The sequence below is a fragment of the Mus pahari genome, chromosome 1, assembly GCF_900095145.1.
Source record: "Mus pahari chromosome 1, PAHARI_EIJ_v1.1, whole genome shotgun sequence".
Classification (NCBI taxonomy): Eukaryota; Metazoa; Chordata; class Mammalia; order Rodentia; family Muridae; genus Mus; species Mus pahari.
Window position 1 is genome coordinate 119,852,624 of NC_034590.1, and position 20,628 is coordinate 119,873,251.

Below are 20,628 nucleotides of genomic sequence, written 5' to 3' on the forward strand. Positions count from 1 at the left end.
TGTGTGTGTGTGTGTGTGTGTGTGTGTGTGTGTGTGTGTGTGTGTGTGTGTTTAGATGCTTAAGGGCAGAAATGGATTTGAAGCCACACCCCTGACCTACTTCCTGCTGGGGACCCTAAGCTAGTTACTTAACTTCTCCATTTCCTAACTGACAGTCCTAACAGTAGGGCCTGCCATAAGTGTGTCAACCAAGTTTCAAGCTGACTGGCAGACCCTGTCTTAGACATGTCTGTAGGAGAAAAGTACCACGAACCACAGGACCCCCTGCCCAAGCTGGCTCTTGGGTGAGACTGAATGTACTTAATTCAGTTTGTGCTAGCCTGTTAGGGTTTCTGTTTTATACAAGAAATGCACATTATTAAGTAGTTAAATCGTACTCATAGAAATAAACAAAGCCATTGGGACTGCAGAGAGAAGCCAACGAGCAGCTGGTGGCATAAGTGCACAGGTAGATGGAAGATGGTCACTTGTGTTTGAGACTCAGATGGGGATGGACCTGTTTTTTCCAGGAGCCCAAGGCATGGTACCTCTGAGACAGTAAGGACCAGTGCTTGGGCCTTTCTGTCTGAGTGTGTTCTAACAATCTCCATGAGCCTACTCAGGAGCTGGGTAGGAAAAGATGATCTCTTGCAGGAATGCTGCCTCCCATGAGCAGGAGCAATTCTCTCACTGGTTGTTCTCTGCTCCAGGTCCTCTGAAAATCAGCTCAGAGGCTCTCTGGACCCTCAGAGCTGAATCCTTTTCCAGATTCTCTCTTAAGAAACATGCCTGGGCCACTAAGCCCTTTGTCCAGCCAGCAGCCTCTAGGCTCAGCCACACTCCACTCCCCAGCCCCCTCTCCACCCTGTCAATAACAGCCTTGGCTGAGGCAGCCCTTTCAGGAGAGCTGGGCTTGGTGGGTGCACAGCATTCCCCCACTGCCGGATGTTAATCTTCCAAAGAAAGTCAAACATTAGCCCAGGAAACAGCTTATGCCTTATATAAGGCACCCCAGGGGAGACACAAACAGCTTGTTAGAGCTGAGCTGTCCTACTACAGCAGCTGCTGGACCCTAGGACAGAGCACGGGCCACCGCTGCATGCACCTCCAGCCCTACTGGATCCAGCTCCAACCACCAGGTGAGACGGGATTGAAGGCCCCCCAAGTCTAGCACCCAAGAACACCCCAAAGCCAGGCCCTGCTTCCTCACTGTAATGCTGTAATTGGTCAAACCCCTAATGCCTTCAGGGACCTACTTGGATTCTTCTGATACTCCAGCACAGGGGACTCACCCCAGGGAACAGCAAGGAGGCTTTGAGCTTGAGGAGATCCTTCCTAGCCCACATGAAGCAATCAGAAATGTGTATTACCCTCTCACCCTCACCCACACCCAGCCTGTGCAACCAACATCCAAATCTGGACTTTTGGTCCCTACTATGTGGCCCTGTGCATACACACCTACGACCTATAAGCACAGGGCCACATGCCTGCATTCACGTGACTTTCACGGTGCAGTTTAGATGTACACATAGCACTGCATCCACACTAGTATTCCATATCCCTCTCTGCAACTATGTACATCTTTATGCATCCACACACCAGAACCCCCAAATCTTTACACATGTACACAAACATATCTCCACACATGTTTTATCATATATGTAACTAGGTACATCTTCATGCATGTGATTCTATGATGTTCCACAGGCTTACATATAATACACACACACACACACACACACACACACACACACACACACACATGCACACACACACATACACACACCTCTTCTTGGCCTGATGCCTTGCCTACAGTTTTGGTTCATCTCACCTGGTGCCATGACCTTCTCCGAGATTCTGGACCGTGTTGGAAGCATGGGCCTCTTCCAGTACCTGCATGTGACCTTGCTGGCCCTCCCAGTCCTCGGACTAGCCAACCACAACTTGCTACAGATCTTCACAGCCACCACCCCTGACCACCACTGTCGCCCGCCCCCCAACGCCTCTCTAGAGCCCTGGGTACTTCCCTTGGGCCCAAACGGGAAGCCTGAGAAGTGTCTCCGCTTCATGCATCTGCCGAACGTCAGTCTTCCCAATGACACCCAGGGGGCCACCGAGCCATGCTTGGATGGCTGGATCTACAACAGCACCAGAGACACCATTGTGATAGAGGTATGTCTGGCACGCTCTCTCCTTCCATACACCGTGCAGCACTTGTGGATAGAAAAGACACAGGGGCCTAGATTTCCTGGGATTGAAAGACAGGGAACTGGGCAAAGAGGAAGGATCCCAGTGCTAATGCACAAGAACTGAGTGGTTTGATTCGTTCATGCTCAGAGCCCAAGCACTCCTTCAACAATCTATAGCGCGGTGTTGAGCTCCAGTGATGCCAAGCTGTACAGTCTCTCCTCCTCGTAGGGTGTTCTACGGCCTTGTTGAATGATTTGTTACTTCATGCTGTGCAGTGACCTTGGGCTGAGAGATCTTCCACCCTTGGACTGGTTACAGGGACAAGAAAAGAGTAGCTTGGGATGAAATCACTTTAAAGAAGCATCCCTGGAGCATCCTTAGAACAGCAGGCAAGGGGTTAACCAGACTAGAACATTCCATCCTGTGCAAAGCCTTGCAGGGCTAGGGGGAGGGGTGGCTCAGGGAGTCTGGGTAGTAGAGGGATTTCTGCATTGCAAAGGTTGAAAGGCTCCTGGGTAGATCCAGAGAGTGTCAGTCACCCACTAAGTGTCTGTATGGCCTCACTTCCCAGTCACCCTTATGGAGTGGCTGGTTCTCTTACCTGTCATTTCCAGGAACTAGAGTTAAAACAAATCCTTCAATGAACTGGCAGGCCAGTCAGGAGACTGTGACAGGAGGAAGATGAGGAACCTGGAAGTTGGTGTTTGTGAATGTCAGCTGCCTGCCAGGCACATCTGAGTGTTCTGCAGGGCTCTCTGGTGTATGGAGGTGGAAGGCTGTCTTCTTGCTGTTGAGGGTTAGGGGCTCAGACCCCAGGAAGTGACTGTTCGGTGCCACGCAGTTTCAGAGCTGGGTTTTAAAGCAAAATGCCCCTTAGTACAAAGTTCAAGGGAAGCTTTAGCCAAAAGATTTCAGGAAGGCTTCATAAAGGGATACCTGTCATCCCCCCAAGTGCAGGATGCAAACATTGCTTCATTAGAAGACCTTTGCCTTGCAAATACACTCCCAGTTGCCACCCTATGGGTCTCAGCTTCCTGAAATCCCAGGGAGTTCAGTCCCTTTATCTCCATTTCACAGATGAGGAAATAAAGGCCAGCCCTGACTTTCTTCTGAGGGCAGAGATAGGATTTGAATCCAAGACCATCTACACTGTCTATAATTATTCGTGTAGTTAACAAATACATATAAAGCATTTATTATAGAGCAAACACTCTTCTAAATGTCTTGCAAATGTTAACAGTTTTGAACCTTTTGACAGCTATAAAGTAATTAGTATTCAAACTCCATCTTTCAGATGGGGAGACTGAAACCCAGGGAGCTTACCAGCTTGCTCAAAGTCACACTGAGTAAGTGGGCTTAGGTCTAAGCGTGAGAGCTGTGCTTCTGAGGAGCCCATGTGTTACATCCATGTCCACTAGACCATACCTCTTCCCTGATACAGCCATTATTTTTCTCCTCTGTGCCAATCATGGTGTTCAGAATCATCAAGTATGCAAAACATTAGGCACGTTGGTGTTATGGTACAGAATGCTGAGGCCTTAAAGGCAAAGAAGCCATTAGCTTTCCAGATGTTTACCATCAGAGCAGACACGGGGACCCCATAGGGATCTGCACGCATCCTGAAACAGGATTCACTGCTGTGTCCCCAGCACCTGGAATAATACCTTGCAAAGCAGGGGGGGGGGAAGGGGGGGAGATAAATTTTTGTGGAAGGAATAAATAAATGTTCCATAATCTTAAGATTCTAAAAACCCAGCGAAGAGATTTCTAACCAGCACAGGGGTAGGAGGTCCTAAAGGACTTATTGGAATCAGCCTTGCTTTATATTCTTTAATATAAAAGAGAAGGGAGAGGTAGGAAGTGAGTCTGAGTGGGCAGTGCACCCCGAATGTGAAGCTCAGAATGCTAAGTGCAAAGTCACCAGCACATAAAGACTGAATAATAGAGACATGGAGGCAGGAGAGAGCAACAGGGGGGCCTGGTGTGATTTTTTTTTTAAGGCAAAAGTGTGGCCTCTCTAACAGGGATGAGGAAACATAGATATAGTAATCTTTAAGAAAGAGTGTGGCAGGTTCAGGTGACCTTCTGAAGAGCCTCACTTTGTGGGACAGAGACTGGTCTGTGGAGAGTTTTAGTCTAGCAGCAGAGTAGCTCCAAGATGGAGGTAGCAGGTAGATGGAATGGCGGGTTTTGACAGCAGAGAATAGGGAGTTGGAATCTGTGGGACCTGGTGGCTAAACAGATGTGTGCAGTAAAGAACAGATAGGAAATCAAGGCATGTCCATAAGTTTCCCAATGGACACATGACTTGCTATGCAATGAAAGAGAATAAAGGGCACCACCCATCACTTCAAGAAGCATAGAACCCAAGGAATAAACAGGAAAGGTGGGCATGGCACCTCAGGTGGGAGACTGAGGCAGCCTAGGCTAAATACTTCCAGGCCACCCTGGAATATACAGGAAAATCCTGTCCTGGGAGTAGGGAGAAAGTGGAGAAGGGAGAACTGAAGAAAGAAAAAGGCAGGCTTACAAGGAAAAATGAGAAGGTCTCAGAAGAACCATGGTGTGTGAGTTCCTAGATACCAGATGGGAATAGATGCACACATGAGTCCATTTAAATCCTCACAGCCCTCTGACTTCCACCCTGATTAACCTGTTTGCATAGGTGAGGAAACAGAAAGACAGATCACTAGCCAAGGTGCCACCTTTACACAGGGTTAAGCAGAGAATTCAAGTCTGTAAAGTAGGACTCCAGAGGCCATACTTAACACTACCCAGGATCCACCTGTAACCCATGAGATTAACTGTCCGCCCTGCACTCCACTGAGGGAACTGGGTGGTCTGACTTGTCCACAGATGCTCAACCTCACCCTATAGTGACTCCTCCAGGACAGGGACAGTATCTCTCCCACCTAATATTTGCCATCATAGGACTAGGTATTCAGTAAGTGCTTAAACAATGCTAAATACAGGATAAGCTCCAGCTGCATCCACAGAGACACTGCTGACCACTGGGAAACAGCTTCCTTTCCAGGTCACTCCTCAGGTGGGCTCCTGGGAGCCACGCCAAGAGCAGAGGTTAGGGGGCCTCATACCCAGTCAGGCTTCAGTTCGCGTCTGTGCCAACCAAATTTCCAGTCACCATTCCATTCCTTGAGATAATATGAATCTGCACAATGCAAGGGATCGGCAAATTTTCAGGGGGCTGCACCCTACTCTGTGCCCGACCTCATTTAGCTCTGCATTAAGCTATAATTCCCTGAGGGCCCCGCCATGGCAAGCCTATAAGAAGGGTCTCTGTTCTCCCCACCCTCTGGAACATTAATGGACAAATCCAACTAGAAGAACAGGCCCAGGGCACTCTGATCTTCCGATCACTCAGCTATGGCAAATATAGTTCCTGTGTGCTTAGGGTAGGGCAGAGTGGAGTTCTGCCTCCCGTGTGAGAGAGGCGATCAGGACTTCTCAGGAGCTTTAACTAGGACATCAGGAGGAAACAAAGACCTTTCTTTTACGTCTGGAAGTCATGAGAGCCTGGATGCTGGGCCCTAGATACCCTGGAGTAGAACTCACACAGAAGCTCAGCCGGCAGTCCTCTGGGGCTGAGCCCAGCCTCAAGTGAGCAGAGTGCCCCCTTCTAAGCCCCTGGCCTTCCTTTCTGGGCCTTGTACCTTCCTGTCCTGCTCCCAGCGCCATAAGAAGCCCATGATCTCTACCCCAGGGAGAACCCTTAAGGGCCCCTGGTCAACCACCTCTGACCTCCCCCATCCTTCTCACCAAACACTCAAACTCAGGACATTTATCCATCTGTCTCTTGTGTTCAGCCCCAGTCCTGCTTTACATCCCCCACTGGCTGTTTGCCACCCTGCTTCAGGTACCCTCTTTTTCTACCTCTTTCTCAGCCTCTGTTTTAACTCCCTAGGAAAGACTTGGGATTTTGCTCTGGCTACATTCTGGCCAGCCTGGCCCCGGTGACAGCCACTATGTAAAAAGCTCCTGATCACCTGCGCGGGAGGGTGCCTAGAGCGATTCTGTAATTCCCAAAATTCAAGAGCTCACTCGGTGGACACCTACTGTATCCAGGCCCCAGAGCTACTGCTTCATTTTCCACACTTTTCATTGTGAACAAGTCAGGTATTATCCTTACCATTCTGTAGGAAATGGCGCCAGGCTCAGATCCAAATGGGAACCTACACAGCTTGTGATGGTGGGACAAGAGAGCCTGACTCCAGAACCATGTTCTATCTATTACATCGTAAGTCACATGACATTGGACATATGACAACAACAACAGTAGTAGTAGTAGTAGTAATAATAATAATAATAATAAGTTGAGTGCACAGTGTCTTACAGATTTAGGGCTAGGTGTTCTTCATTCTTTTTTTTTTTAAATATGTATATGAGTACACTGTTGCTCTCTTCAGATACACCAGAAGAGGACATCAGATCCCATTGCAGATGGTTGTGAACCACCATGTGGTTGTTGGGATTTGAACTCAGGACCTCTGGAAGAGCAGTCAGTGTTCTTAACCGCTGAGCCATCTCTCCAGCCCATTCTTCATTCTTTAAATCATTCACAGATCCAAGAAGTAGGCACCAGGTACCTACAGTTAACAGCTGAAGACTCTGACCACATAGAAGTTAAATATCTGTTCCAGGGCTAGAGGTACGGCCACTCAGTGAAGTGCTTGCCACAAATGAAGCACGAGGACCTGAGTGTCATCCCAAGCACCAACATAGAAAAGCTGGATGCAGCAGTTCTAGTCTGAAATCCCAGCAATGGGGAGGAAGAGGCAGGAGGGTTCCCTAAGACTAAGGATCAGCCGACTTAGCTGAGCAGCAAGTTCCATATTTAGTAAAAAGCCCTGTCTCAAAAAAAAAAATGATGAAGAGCAATCCGAGAAAATACCTCTGGCTTTCACATGTATCTGCACACATATATATCCACACAAACACGTACACCCATATAAGTGTGCACTGGTATGTGTACACAGACACATAAACACACACACACACACAATTTATCCCAAAATACACATCTCGTAAGCAACACAATTTGTTGGGTTATAGGCTGCCTCCTGAATGGCTTGTGGTGACGATCATCCAATCTGCTTACTTCTGAAGGACTTCCTGGCCACGCTTCTTGCTCCACTAACTCCTAAACCTGTATCCTTTGGACCTTGACCGGCCAGCCCAGCAAGCTCTGACCTTTAACACAATGTCACTGTTAGCTATGCTATCTCACAGAACAACAACTCCCAGGTTTAAGCCTTCTTTCTGGCATCTGAGAGTTGTGGTCCCGGTTGAGGACATCAGTAGATCTTGAAGACCTGAGCTTGAGTCACTGCCTTGAAATGAACCAAGCTGTGCTTGAGCAAGCTATCTTCCATGGAAGCCACAGGTTCTTTGTGAAGATGGGGTCTTAGCAGTACCAGATTTGTGAAGCTGTTCTACCATGGCTTGCAAAGCTGCCTCCTGAACAGAGTAGCCCTTGTCTTTCCTCCCTAACGTCTTCCTGCTAGACCAGGCCATGTGGGAAGACAAGGCTGAGGTTTCTGTCCTTTTCTTCTGGAACCAGCTCCTTAGGCCTTAGTTATGCTATGAGACTGGGGGGAAGCCGGGCATGGTGGCGCACAACTTTAATTCCAGCACTCGGGAGGCAGAGGCAGGTGGATTTCTGAGTTCGAGGCCAGCCTGGTCTACAAAGTAAGTTGTGAGTTCCAGGACAACCAGAGCTATACAGAGAAACCCTGTCTCGAAAAACCAAAAAAAAAAAAAAAAAAAAAAAAAAAAAAAAAAAAAAAAACCTCGGGGGAAAAATCTAATATAGGACTAGGCTATGAGGAGTGAGCGAGAAGGCTATATAGGACAGACAGGAGCTGATGGGAATTACAAACCTAGGTCACACCCAGGGCAGAATAGAAGCACTAATAAGCTAATGTCTGGTTTCCTCCAATAGCATGTTACCTTTCCCTCTCTGGGTCTCATCAGTAAAAGTATGTATAATAGCCAAGCCCTGTTTATTTGTTCATTCATTATTCATTAAACAAATACTAACCTGTATTATAACCAATGCTTCTGATAGTTGCCAGATATTAAAAAGTAAAGTGAGATGTCTTCTGCCTCCGAGAGGCTACAGACGATAGAGAGGAAGACAAGCAGATAAGAGCAGCTAAGATGCTTCATAGCATGTACCCTGATGGCAAAGACAAGGAGCACCTTAGCTACACTGGGAGTCAGACTTCTCAGACATTCCTCTCACACATGAATTGACCACCCAGAGAAGCCCCTGACACTCAGAAAAGATTATCAAAGGACAGGCAACATTCCTGAGTAAGGGGATTCTAACACATGAAAAACAGCAAAGGAATCATTTGTTCTTATAGACTCAGGGTAAAACATGGTTACATCCAAGGGCTGCCCCAGCCTTTGGAGTCCCAGTCAAAGGCAGCTCAGAAACCATTCCTGGTGTCTTGAATATTCGAGCCTTCTGCTACAGGCTATAACAAGACCCTCTCGGGGGCTTTGCATAAGAAGTCCCACAGAAAGCATCCAGGATGCTCTCTAAAATCTTCCTCTCTCAGAAACTTGGGCTGCCTTTAAAAAAACCCACCCTGTTTGCTCCACACGTGCTTCCCTCATCTATCCCCAATCCCTTTCTCATCACTACCTACCAAGCCAATAGATGTTTCACACACAGCAGAATCACAGTTTATTCATTTCCAGCAATATCCCCCAGATCGGGTAGCTTAAAACAACACAGATTTTATTATCTCACAGATTTGGAGAGTAGAATTCCAAAGCCCCACAACATCAGTTATGTTCCCTACAAAGAATCCTCCCTTATCTCTTCTAGTTTCAGGCAGTTGCTGACAAGCCTCAGCATTCCTTGGCTTGCCTGTCCATCACTCTAAGCCCCACCTCCATCCTGTCCTGCCTGTCCTTCTCTTCCTGCAAGGGTCCACCATGTCCAGTATGAATGACCTCACTGTAACTCAGCTACTTACATCTAAACAGCTTCACTTCCATTCTAGGAGGCTAGAGCTTCAGTGTATTCCTTGAGGAACACAATCAACTCAGAATGGCTGTAGGTCTCAGACCTGCTCCTTACAGTTTGTGCTGCTCTGCAGGGCAGTCACAGCCACATATTTTGCTTCTGATGAGTTTTGTCACCCACGAAATCTCTGAAAGCAGTTTACAGTATAATTGCAGTTCACTTTATTTTTAATATTTAACCAGTAGGTATTTTCTTTAAATTTTCCTGAAAAGCTTAAGACAGAATTTCATACAGTACCTGAAGCCTCTCTAGGCACCCCACCATGCTTCTCTCCCTCCTGTATGCTGTCACTTCCTGATATACTTTTTTCCCCCTTTGCCCTCACAACATACCACGTAGACTCTCTTCCCCGTTAAAAATGTCTACTGGTGCTACTGGACTTGTTGGCTCACCTGAAGCTACTTGGAAGACCTGAAGTCCTCATCCCTCACCCACATCCCTCCTGCCTCACTTTCCAGGTAGAAAAAAAAAAAATCTCCTTTGGCTCTGCGGTCTCTCCCCACAGTTTACTTCCAGAACACTCTTGGAAGGCATTTGTGGAGAACATTCTTCACTTCATTACACAAGTAATTCAGGATGTCTGTAGTGAAGAATGTGTGCTGGGATTAGCAGGAGATTAGAGCAGGCAGGTTCACCAGGCCAAAGCATAGCAGGCCTTAGACACCTCTCAGCAGGGAAGAGAGTGTCTTTACCTAGCCAACCAGAGGAAACCAGAAAATATTCTTAGCACAGGAGAAACCTAAAAGCCATTCATGTTGTGGGAGAAAGAGTAGGGAAGACTGGTCATGAGCTTGTCACAGTACTCTGCTCTGAGACTGTCTTCTCCCCTGTAAAGTGGGAACATAGTATGGATGCTGTGAGGGTTGAAGAAATTAAGTATAGAAAAGTTTACTTTCAGGACAGCACCCAGTACAGTGATCCCTTAGTAAACATCAGCTGTCACTATTCAAGGGCAAGAGGATGAGGCCTACATCAAGGCAATTCTGATGAAATAGAGGGGCTGGAGGATAGGCTCAGCTGTTAAGAGCACTTGTTGCCCTGCAGGGGACCTAGTTTCTATTTCCAGCATCCTCCTGACAGTTCACAAGCATCTACTCCATAGCTCTGGTTCCAGAGGATCTGACATCCACTTCTGACCTCTGGAGGCACCAGGCACACATATGGTGTGTATTCGCATATGCAGATAAGACACTCATACATAGAAAATTAATAAATCTAAAAAACAGACAAATCCAGATTCAAAAACAAATATACTGGGTGTGGTGGCACATACCTTTAATCCCAGCATTCAGTGGGCAAAGGCAGGGCTATGTAAATAGACCCTGTCTCATATATATATTGCACATACTAAAGCCTAAGGATCAAATGACTGTGGGGTGGAATTGGGATCTCTGAAAACACAGGGCCAGCAGAGTTTTGATCTGTGTGAGGTAGAAGGAAATCCACTTCAGCACAAATCAGTAGTAGGTGGGTGTTGGCTCAAATTTTTAGTCTGACCCCAGACAGTTTATTCTAGGCATATTTAAGTACAGTACAATTTTGGAAAATTTTTCTGGTAACAATTAACTCAACCTTGTATGCACAATAAAGATTAAGTAATGACTACATCTAAACTCTTTGCCTAATACATGCAATTTCTTCCATAAAAATGGGTTCTAAGGACTGAGAAACAATGCTCAAGACAAAGCTCGAGTGGTTCCCAGACTTCCTTTAATGCAGTTCCTTGTGTTGTGGTCACCCCACCATAAAATCATTTTGTTGCTACTTTATAACTGTAATTTTGCTACTGTTATGAGCTGTAATGCAAGTACCTGATATGCAGTATATCTGCTATGCGACCCCTGTAAAAGGGTCTCCTTTGACCCACAAAACGGGTCGTGACCCACACGCTGAGAACTACTGGTCTGAGAAGGAGTGAAACAAGTGTCTGGGGAAATCAGGTGTGGCCTGGCCCTACAGATAGCACAGGTCACCAGGCTATCATCTATGTACACTCTCAGCCTTCTGGGTGGAAAACAGGGTCTACACGTCTTCCTTTGAAGAGATAACCCTGCGTGTTTAACATTCCTGGTTTCTCTAGTGCTTATCTGTGAGCACAAAGACACCATGTCCTCTACAGAATGGGAGAGAGGGGGAGGAGTCAAAAGAGGTACACCAGCATGCTCTTATATGTGGAATCTAAAAAAGAGAGTTCTTCTGAGTATAGAGTCACATCTGTCAGAGGCTGGGGACCGAGGACATTGCTGTGGAGTGGGCACAGAGAAGCTACTATCAATGGATACACCTTGTAGCTGTTTTCTTTTTCTTTTCCTTTTTTTTTTTTTTAAGGTTTACTTATTTTATGCATATGAGTACACTGTCACTTTCTTTAGACACACCAGAAGAGGGCATCAGATTCCATTACAGATGGTTGTGAGCCACCATGTGGTTGCTGGGAATTGAACTTAGGACTTCTAGAAGAGCAGTCAGTGCTCTTAATCCCTGAGCCATCTCTCCAGCCCTACACATGGGCAGAATAAGCTTTGAGTTCTATTGCACAATGGTGTTACAATGGGTTGAATATAAAAACAAAAAGAAGAAACTTTAAATGTTATCAGCACAAAAATATGAATTAGGAAAAAGGATGGATAGGTTTCTTTAGCACAATGTATTCATTCCACATATATCAAAAACATGGCAGTGGGCTCCAATATGCAATATAACTGTGATTCAAAGTCATGTAGATTGCAAAAACAAATATTTTTAAAAGACAGGGTTGTTATTTGGTGTGTTTGGAACCTTATGAAGAATGAAACAACAAGTCCTATTAAGTCTGAGATATTCATGGGATGTGATCCAGGTAGTGTTTTCAAGTAGACCACAGACTGATGGTCTAAAGGCCAGAAGAGAGGATGGGCTGTAGAAATTGATTTGGGCTCTTTAGTATAAAGAATAATCTAAGCCTTAGAAATAGGTGACATTGTCTAGTCCTTTTTCCAAGGAAAAAGGAGCCAGAGATGAGGAGGAAAAAAGCAAGAAGAAAAAGGAACGAGGTGGAGGGAAGCTGCCAAGGGCCAGGTCAGGTCAGGATGCAGAAGATCTGTGGCATGCATGACAAAGAAGCTATGGTAGCTTTGGTGAGCACAGCTTCAGTGTATTGGTCAGGGCAAAACTGAGAACTGTATGAAGAGGAGGATGGGTGGCAGCAAGAGAATTTGGGGGAGTTTAGACAGAAAAAGTAATACAGAAAACTGATGGAGATGCAAGGAGGAGAAAGGGAGGGAGGGAAGGAGGGACCAGAAGATTAGACCTTAAGATGAGGAGAGTTGAGGTCAAGTATGCAGGTGGAGGGACTTGCCTTGGGCATATGGGGCAAAGAGGCAAAAGGTGTTGCAGTAAACAGATGGACCTTCTATGGGAGAGGCTAAGGACAGATGGATAGAACAGCTAAGCAGCCTTTGTAAACCCCACAATAGGTCACATGCACTTAATGTTGTCATCACACAACCATGGGTCAAGGACCCAAGGAATCCCCACAAGCAGAAAGAACTGGTGCTTGAGGGTCAAAGACCACGCTCAAGGAAGACAAGGTGTTCAGGCATGTTGCGGGAGTGGGGGAAGGGTTCGGGCAGAGCATGGCTGGAAAGACTGGACTCAGTTGAACTGAGCTGACCCTGACTTGCTTCTGTGCAGTGGGACTTGGTATGCAGCTCCAACAAACTGAAGGAGATGGCCCAGTCAGTCTTCATGGCAGGCATACTGGTTGGAGGACCTGTGTTTGGAGAACTGTCAGACAGGTAAGACTTGGAAGCACATCCCATGTACATCCCATCTCAACCTCTGCTCTACCCATGTACCCCCAAAGAAGCAAAAGCTTGCAAAGATGGAAAGGATGGGCAGATACGATTCCCTTGCCTTCTCTTTGTCCCAATGTCCTCATTTGAATCATCTGGCCTCTCCACCCAGGTTTTTAAACACAGTATTGTGACTGCATAGTATAAACCTAGGGTAGATGGATGGCTTAGAGATATGTGGTCTTTTGACCTCTGCCCAGTCAACTAAGCTGAAATGGAAGAAATAACTCATTAACTGAATGCTCCTTCTGCGAACTTGTTGAATAACAGCAATTACCAGCAAGGCTCTAGTAAAGGAGTAATATGTTTCACCTGGTCCTTGAAGAAGGATTGGGGGTTGCCTTCAGCCCTTTGCCCCAAAGCCTGCAAAGTCACTCAATCTGGCAGATGCACAGGGTTAACCTGGCCCTTCTTCTCTTCTGAGCTGCAGGTTTGGCCGCAAGCCCATCCTGACCTGGAGCTATCTCTTGCTGGCAGTCAGTGGCTCCGGTGCTGCCTTCAGTCCCAGTCTCACTGTCTATATGATCTTCCGATTCCTGTGTGGCTGCAGCATCTCGGGCATTTCTCTGAGCACCGTTATCTTGAGTGAGCCACAGTGGGAGCCTGAGGAGCAAGGGTTTGGGGAGCACCAGCCAAAAGCTGAGAGAGTAGGTTTGATTCAACCCAGAGACCCTACATTTGGTCTCTCAAGATCCTTCTGAATTTAACAACAACCACAAAATAGTGTCAGCAGCTATGAAGCTATAGGACATGCCTTGGGTCTGGGTACTTTACTAGGTATCTGAGCCTATGCAGCACATACACAGAAGTGTGTAACAGATGAGGCACTAAGCAAGGGAAGTCACTTGCCAGTAGAAAGACATTAAAAATGAACTGGGGAGGAGAGAGGTCCAGGTTTAGGTTTGAGTCCTATGTCCTTGGGTTTCAAGTGCAATATCTACAAAATGGTGATGACTGAACACTTGGGAGCAGATGAGGTCAGGTAGCTATGGGGAGGGAGAAACTGATACCACTTCACAGTGAGGTGCCTGGGACCTGACAAGACCCTAATTTGGTCCTTGGGCTCCTCCCACAGATGTGGAATGGGTACCCACCTCGATGCGGGCCATCTCATCAACATCTATTGGGTACTGCTACACCTTTGGTCAGTTCATTCTGCCTGGCTTGGCCTATGCCATTCCTCAGTGGCGCTGGCTACAGTTATCCGTGTCTGTTCCCTTCTTCATCTTCTCCTTGTTGTCCTGGTATGTGGCCCTCTGATGCTCCCCTCTATCCCCAATTCCATCTGGGACAAATAAGGGTTCCATGCCTAACCTGGCTATTCAACCCCATTTGTCCCCAGCTCCCCTGTGCTAGAGTCAAGGAAGGCCCTCCAGGGTTGCAGGGTTACATGTGCTGAAGCACACTGCACAAGAGAACAAGTGTGGGGAGCACTGGGGGGCTTTCTGCAGCTAAAGAAGGGGCATGCATTGAGATGGATGGGAGGGGACAGGTCCAGCATGAGCACAGGAAGCCAAGAACACCTCAACTTCACATGGAGAAGGATGGAAAAGCATAGAAGGTGTCTATGGATATGACAAGCCTGGCCTAAGTTCTATTTGTGAAGGAAAAATATGGTCTAAACATACAGACCCACATGGTAAAGCTAAGGACAGAAGTGGGGGGCTGTGTAGAGGATTCTGGGGAAGAAATGTAAAAGACATTTTAAAAGAAGTGTCTACAGAGACATTTTCAGATTTAAAGTATAAAAGAATACCTAAAGTAGAGTCTCAACTTGAAAAATCTGTGAAAATTGAGGTGGTTTGGTGGGAGATCCAGAGGAGGCAGTGAACTCCTTGTTTACCCGCTCAAGCCAAAGCCATACAGAAAAATAGAAAATTAGCCAGTCTAACTTACTACTGAAGTTCCAGCAGCCACAAACATTCCAAGGAAAAGCTACTACTTCTAAAATATACATAAGACTCCGTTCTGGACAGTAATTAATCTTATCTCTGATCTTTCTGGCATCTCTGTTTGATGGGAGCATTATTGTCCCTATTCAAAGGTGAGAAAACTTTGACTCAGGGAAGGTGACATAGCAAAGTACAGACTTGAAATGGAACTTTAACTATGAAATGAGCATAGAACTGTCAGAACTGAAGAACGGCACTCTGAAAGTCAGCGGGAAGGTGGGAGTGGAGTGGGGGGCAGAAACATGTACACGACCTGGCGTGGGAGCAGACAGAGTCAGGAGACAGAACGGATAGATAGTCTGCAGAATGCACTTGAGAGCTCAGTGCCCTTTACCCTGTGACGTAGGGCAGGTCTCACCCGCTCTGAGGATCAAGAGTTTTCTATGTAAGATGAGGACACTGTCGATTACCCTAAGTATTATGGGGCTGACCTATAGGAAGGTTTGTTAACTGGGAGCCCTTATGTCTGACTGTCATTCTCAAGGAGACAAGACTAGAATCCTGGGCTCAGCCATGAAACATGAGAGGAATTCCTTCACAGTCTTGGTGAGAGCAGGCTCATAGGACTGTCAAGGCAAAAACAGGAGCTGGAAGTGACTGAGAAACAGACTCAGAAAGCTGGGAGCCAGGTCCATCCTCCAAAGGCCCTGAAAGAATCCAGACCAAAGAAGGTTAGAGGGGTAGAGGTTAAAAAAAAAAAAAAAAAAACAACCCTCCAGCTTGTCCAGTCTCAGATATGCCACCCCCTCCCTAAGTTGCACTGGCCTTAGCCTAGCTCCTGGGACTTTTAGCTAAGGGAGACATCTACATCCAACCACAAGAAACCTAGGTTGAAGACAGAGGTAGGCTTTTTACAAGTAGGGGGAAAGTGTGCTACATTTTGTCCCCAGGAGAGGAAGCCCCGGGACAAAGATGGGCCAATGTGAAGCTCCACAAAAAGTGTTTTAGCCACCTCAGGTTCTTGCAGCCTCCTACCCCATGACCCCAGATGCAGATGTCTCAAAAGGGACTCTGGAACAGGAGCCACTATGTTTTGACTCTGGCCCCCAGGTGGGTACCAGAGTCCATACGCTGGCTGGTTCTGTCTGGAAAATTCTCAAAGGCCCTGAAGACACTCCAACGTGTAGCTACCATCAATGGCAAGAAGGAGGAAGGGAAAAAGCTCACAGTGGAGGTAGGTGGGGAGGGGTGGTAGCTGAGGCAGAACCATGTATCTGCCTCTCTTGCCTCTGTTTCCTTGGCTTAGAGCTATATCCCATCTGCTCCCCCAATGAAATTTCTAGAAGAACTAGACCTGAACCTCCTTTCCTTCCACCAGCAAGGTCCACTAATAGCACCCATCCTTCTCCTATGTCCAAAGGAGCTGAAGTTCAACTTGCAGAAGGACATCACCTCAGCCAAGGTCAAATACGGCTTATCTGACTTGTTCCGGGTGTCCATCCTGCGCCGTGTGACCTTCTGTCTCTCTCTGGCCTGGTAACCTGCCACCTCTTCCTATGATGCCCTGCACAGGGCTGATGAACAAGGAGATATCCATCAGGGCAAAGCCTATGGTACCCGCAAAAGAAATCAAGAGAATGCCTCCTAGGGCTGCTAAGGCCAGCCTCCATCCCAGAAGCCCCACATTCAGCTGAGAGAGTCTGACTCCTCCGAGGTAGCACTATGCCACACAGGACATGTGCTCTAGATCCTTCAGTACACATTCTGGGGACAAAACTTTCCCCACCGTCAGCCTTTCTGTGACTAAAGCCTTCTAGCCTATCTGCCTTCTGGAACCACACAGAGCAGAGATGGCCCTGCAGACTGCTGACTTGCAAGAAGCAATTGTGTGTCTCCCAAGTTTCCTCTTCTGACTGATTCTACATCTTCCCCCAAATTCTTCTGGTGAATGGTTGTGAAACCATTTTCCATTTTCATCTTCCCCAGGATTAAATCTGTCCTGCACTTTACCATAATTCTGAAAGAAGAGAGGGGAGTTACCTGATCACTGTTTATAACTTGACTTTCACGTTTGCTTCTGGGTGATTCTACTTCTACTGAACAAAAACAGATCATTTCCTGCTTCCTCTAGTTTCTGAAAATATCTCCAGTCCTGTTATTCTATGGACCCAGTCTTGGGCCACTTCACCATGAACACCCTAGACAATGCCAGACATGACCAATCAATCCCAGCACTTTAGCTCAGACGCAATCTCACAACTGCACTCAAGCAGTATGTATGAATCAGTAATAGATACCACAACAAACAAAACTATTTTTCTTCCTGGTAATCCATAGATGGTTATGGGAAGAGACCTTAGCTGGAGGTGCTGACCAATGCCTCTCTGTCTCCCAGGTTTGCTACTGGTTTTGCCTACTACAGTTTGGCTATGGGAGTAGAAGAATTTGGAGTCAACATCTACATACTCCAGATCATCTTTGGTGGGGTTGACATTCCCGCCAAGTTCATCACAATCCTCTCCATAAGTTATCTGGGCCGGCGCATCACTCAGGGCTTCCTCCTGCTCCTGGCAGGAGTGGCCATCTTGGCCCTCATCTTTGTGTCTTCAGGTGAGAGGTTAGCCTAGGACCCCCCCTGGAAGAGGCTGCCACCAGCTGGAAAGTGAACTCCAGCTTTGTGGTTCCTCCTCCAACTCACTGTGTTGGCCTTGAACAGATTCCTTTTTTTTCTGTAGGGCTCGGGTTATTCTTGTAGGAAACAACTCAATTGACCTACATAACAAAGCATTAGGAGTAGCAGATGGGTTCTTACCTTTCTCTTTTCATGTGAGCTTCTGGGCAAGTGAAGTACAAAGGCAAAGTCTGCTAAAGAGTGAGAACACTCAGGTGCTTGTGAACACCAAGGCCCATCCCCTAACTCCTTCCCATGCAGAAATGCAGCTCTTGAGAACAGCACTGGCTGTATTTGGGAAGGGATGCCTGTCTGGCTCCTTCAGCTGCCTCTTCCTCTACACGAGTGAACTCTACCCTACAGTCCTCAGGTAGGTGATGCCCCTGGGTCAAGGGCTAACACATGGAACTGCATCCTCCTCCTGCCCTCTATCCAGGGGTCCCAAGACTGTCCTTTAAAAGCCTTCAGCACAGGCTGCCAATCCCTTCTCTAAACCCTCCCAGGCAAACAGGTATGGGTGTCAGTAACGTGTGGGCTCGAGTGGGAAGTATGATGGCCCCACTGGTGAAAATCACGGGTGAACTGCAGCCCTTCGTCCCTAATGTCATCTATGGGACCATGGCTCTACTAGGAGGCAGTGCTGCCTTCTTTCTGCTTGAGACCCTCAATCGGCCCTTACCAGAGACTATCGAGGACGTACAGGACTGGTGAGCGCTTTGCCTCGGGCACGCATATCTCCCCTTTGAGCTAACAGGCCAGAGCTCCAGGTTTTTACTAACTCTATGTCCCTAGGTACCAGCAAACCAAGAAGACAAAGCAGGAGCCCGAAGCAGAAAAGGCATCCCAGACAATCCCGCTGAAGACTGGTGGATAGGACCCCAGCTAAGAATAACAGAATCCTCTTTCCTGCCTTCCAGAGACTGATCCCAAGCAGGGCCCTTCCAGGGCTCCTCCGGCACCTTAGGGGTTGGGAAGAGCCCCAGCTGGGCCCATGCTCTTGGAAAAAAGACTTCTGAGAGTTCAGCAAATGTTCTACCTTCACCACTCCACCATAGCCCACAACCCAGACCTGGCCTGTTCACAGCCCTAGCCATACTCACCCCATCCCCCACCCCGCCCCCATCCTCGCCCCCATCCCCACCCCACCCCCTGCACTCATCCTCCCTGCAACCCAGGCCCTGCCATTCTTGTCTCTACCCTCTTTGTATTGGCCATTTCCTCTGTTGTCCCGCCTCCATTTCCCTTTGAGATTCCCTAACAATTCTAATGGTTTCCTCTTACCTTCCCCAAACTCTCTCCTTGGTGGGAAATTTCAATAAACCACAATGAAGAACTCAGGCCATGCTTTGTGGGAAAGAGGGCTGGCCATGATGTGGACACGTGAGCACATCCACCACATACACACACACACACACACACACACACACACACACACACACTTGAGCATCTGTACCATATGAACATAAAGATATGGGAACTAAGCTGCATGCAAGCTGGACTGCTAAGAATGCATACATGTGTCCTAGTCTGTTTGTGCAGGTATAACAAAGTACCACAAGCTGGGTTGTCTGAACAACAGAACTGTGTTGCTCATGGTTGTAGAGGCTTGGAAGTCCAACCTGGGTCAAGGGATCGGGCATTCGGTGACTGGTGAGAACCTTCATACTGTGTCTCCACAAAGCTGGTTCCATCCAGCCATTTCTTCAGGCACTAATCCATTTCCTGAGAACAGAGCTGTGTTAGCTTTCTATCACCATGACAAAATACCTGAGGTAAACAACCTAAAATGAAGGTTTCATCTGGGCTCTTGGAGGATTTGTTCCATGCTCACTAGGCATTGCTGCCTCAGAGCCACCTCAGAACATCATCACAGGTACCACTGCAGCCCTCTCCAAGGGTTTATATTCCTAAGGCCTGCTAATCAAATACTTCCAGAACCCTACATATTAGGGTTTCTATTGCTACGGTAAAACGCCATGATTAAAAGCCACTCTGGGAGAAAAAGGGTTTATTTCATCTTAGAATGTTCAGGTCCCACCTCCTCAAATCAGGACAGGAACCGAAGTAGAGGTCACGGAGGAACACGGCTTACTGACTATTCCTCTTGGCACCACCAGCCCAGGGGTGGCATCAGCCATAGTGGGCCAGGCCCTGCCACATCAATCATTAATCATGCCAATACCCCACAAATTTGTCTACATGCCAGTCTTATGGAGGGATTTTTCTCAATTAGGATTCCCTCCTCCTAACTCATGTTACGTTGACAAAAAAAAAAAAAAAAAAAAAGAGCCAGGACACTCAGCTTGGATCAGTTCCATCCAAGCACTCAACTGACGCTATTGCCACCATGGAGGACATGCCAACCTACTCGATTGCTTCCCATTAACAACCACAGAGCTAATGACTGCTCTCAAGTATGTATTTAGAGATTTGAGAGGGTGCTTAATAAACATAAAAGGATTTTACTGTACCCTGCCTCCATCTTTCAGTGATTTCTTATGGGGATAAAACTTCAACCTTCTTACAAGACGCACCAGAATCAGGCCCCAACCTGCCTCAGCCATTTCAGTTTTAACACTCCAGTTTTACATGCTGAAATCTACCCTCGACTCAGCTTCTTTCTGCTCACAAACTGTCCTGGCTTTTCATTCAGCGCTAGAATTTTCCCCTGTTTGGGCTCTCACTGCATTTGGCTCACCCACAACTTATCGTGGGGGTCTCAACTTGTATAACTTCCTCCCAAAAGACAGTTCTGAGGCTCCAAAGACTGTATTTGGTGGCCTACAGATTAAACAACAAATTGTGGTCACAATTGCATCTTGGCATAGATTTCCCCAGAAGTAGATCCCAAGACAAGGATTTGAATGAAAAGAACTTTATTGGATAGGAGAGCCAAGAAAATAGGCAGTGTGGGGGTAAGTTTGAGAGAGGGAGCAAGAGCAGAAGGATCCCGCTGCTACCCACCCCAAACCCCACTCACACTGACCATCACCCAGCCTCATGGGG

At 47.2% G+C, this 20,628-nt stretch overlaps 1 protein-coding gene across 2 annotated transcripts in view; it reads left to right on the forward strand.

Annotated features, from left to right (window-relative positions):
* The window catches only part of Slc22a8 (solute carrier family 22 member 8), a 19,465-nt gene extending 719 nt beyond the window's left edge, over positions 1 to 18,746 (forward strand). Inside the window, exons 2-12 of one of the 2 annotated variants that reach the window (XM_029542242.1) lie at positions 1,039 to 1,118; positions 1,795 to 2,151; positions 12,899 to 13,002; positions 13,490 to 13,644; positions 14,135 to 14,303; positions 16,062 to 16,185; positions 16,372 to 16,487; positions 17,347 to 17,561; positions 17,884 to 17,992; positions 18,126 to 18,329; positions 18,415 to 18,746. In XM_029542242.1, coding sequence (XP_029398102.1) covers positions 1,819 to 2,151; positions 12,899 to 13,002; positions 13,490 to 13,644; positions 14,135 to 14,303; positions 16,062 to 16,185; positions 16,372 to 16,487; positions 17,347 to 17,561; positions 17,884 to 17,992; positions 18,126 to 18,329; positions 18,415 to 18,496 — 1,611 coding nt within the window. In that variant the 5' untranslated portion in view covers positions 1,039 to 1,118; positions 1,795 to 1,818 and the 3' untranslated portion in view covers positions 18,497 to 18,746. Of the gene's footprint in view, positions 1 to 1,022; positions 1,119 to 1,794; positions 2,152 to 12,898; positions 13,003 to 13,489; positions 13,645 to 14,134; positions 14,304 to 16,061; positions 16,186 to 16,371; positions 16,488 to 17,346; positions 17,562 to 17,883; positions 17,993 to 18,125; positions 18,330 to 18,414 lie in introns of those variants that run through there. The other variant, XM_021214888.2, reaches the window with a different exon arrangement.
* The last annotated feature ends 1,882 nt before the right edge of the window (positions 18,747 to 20,628 follow it).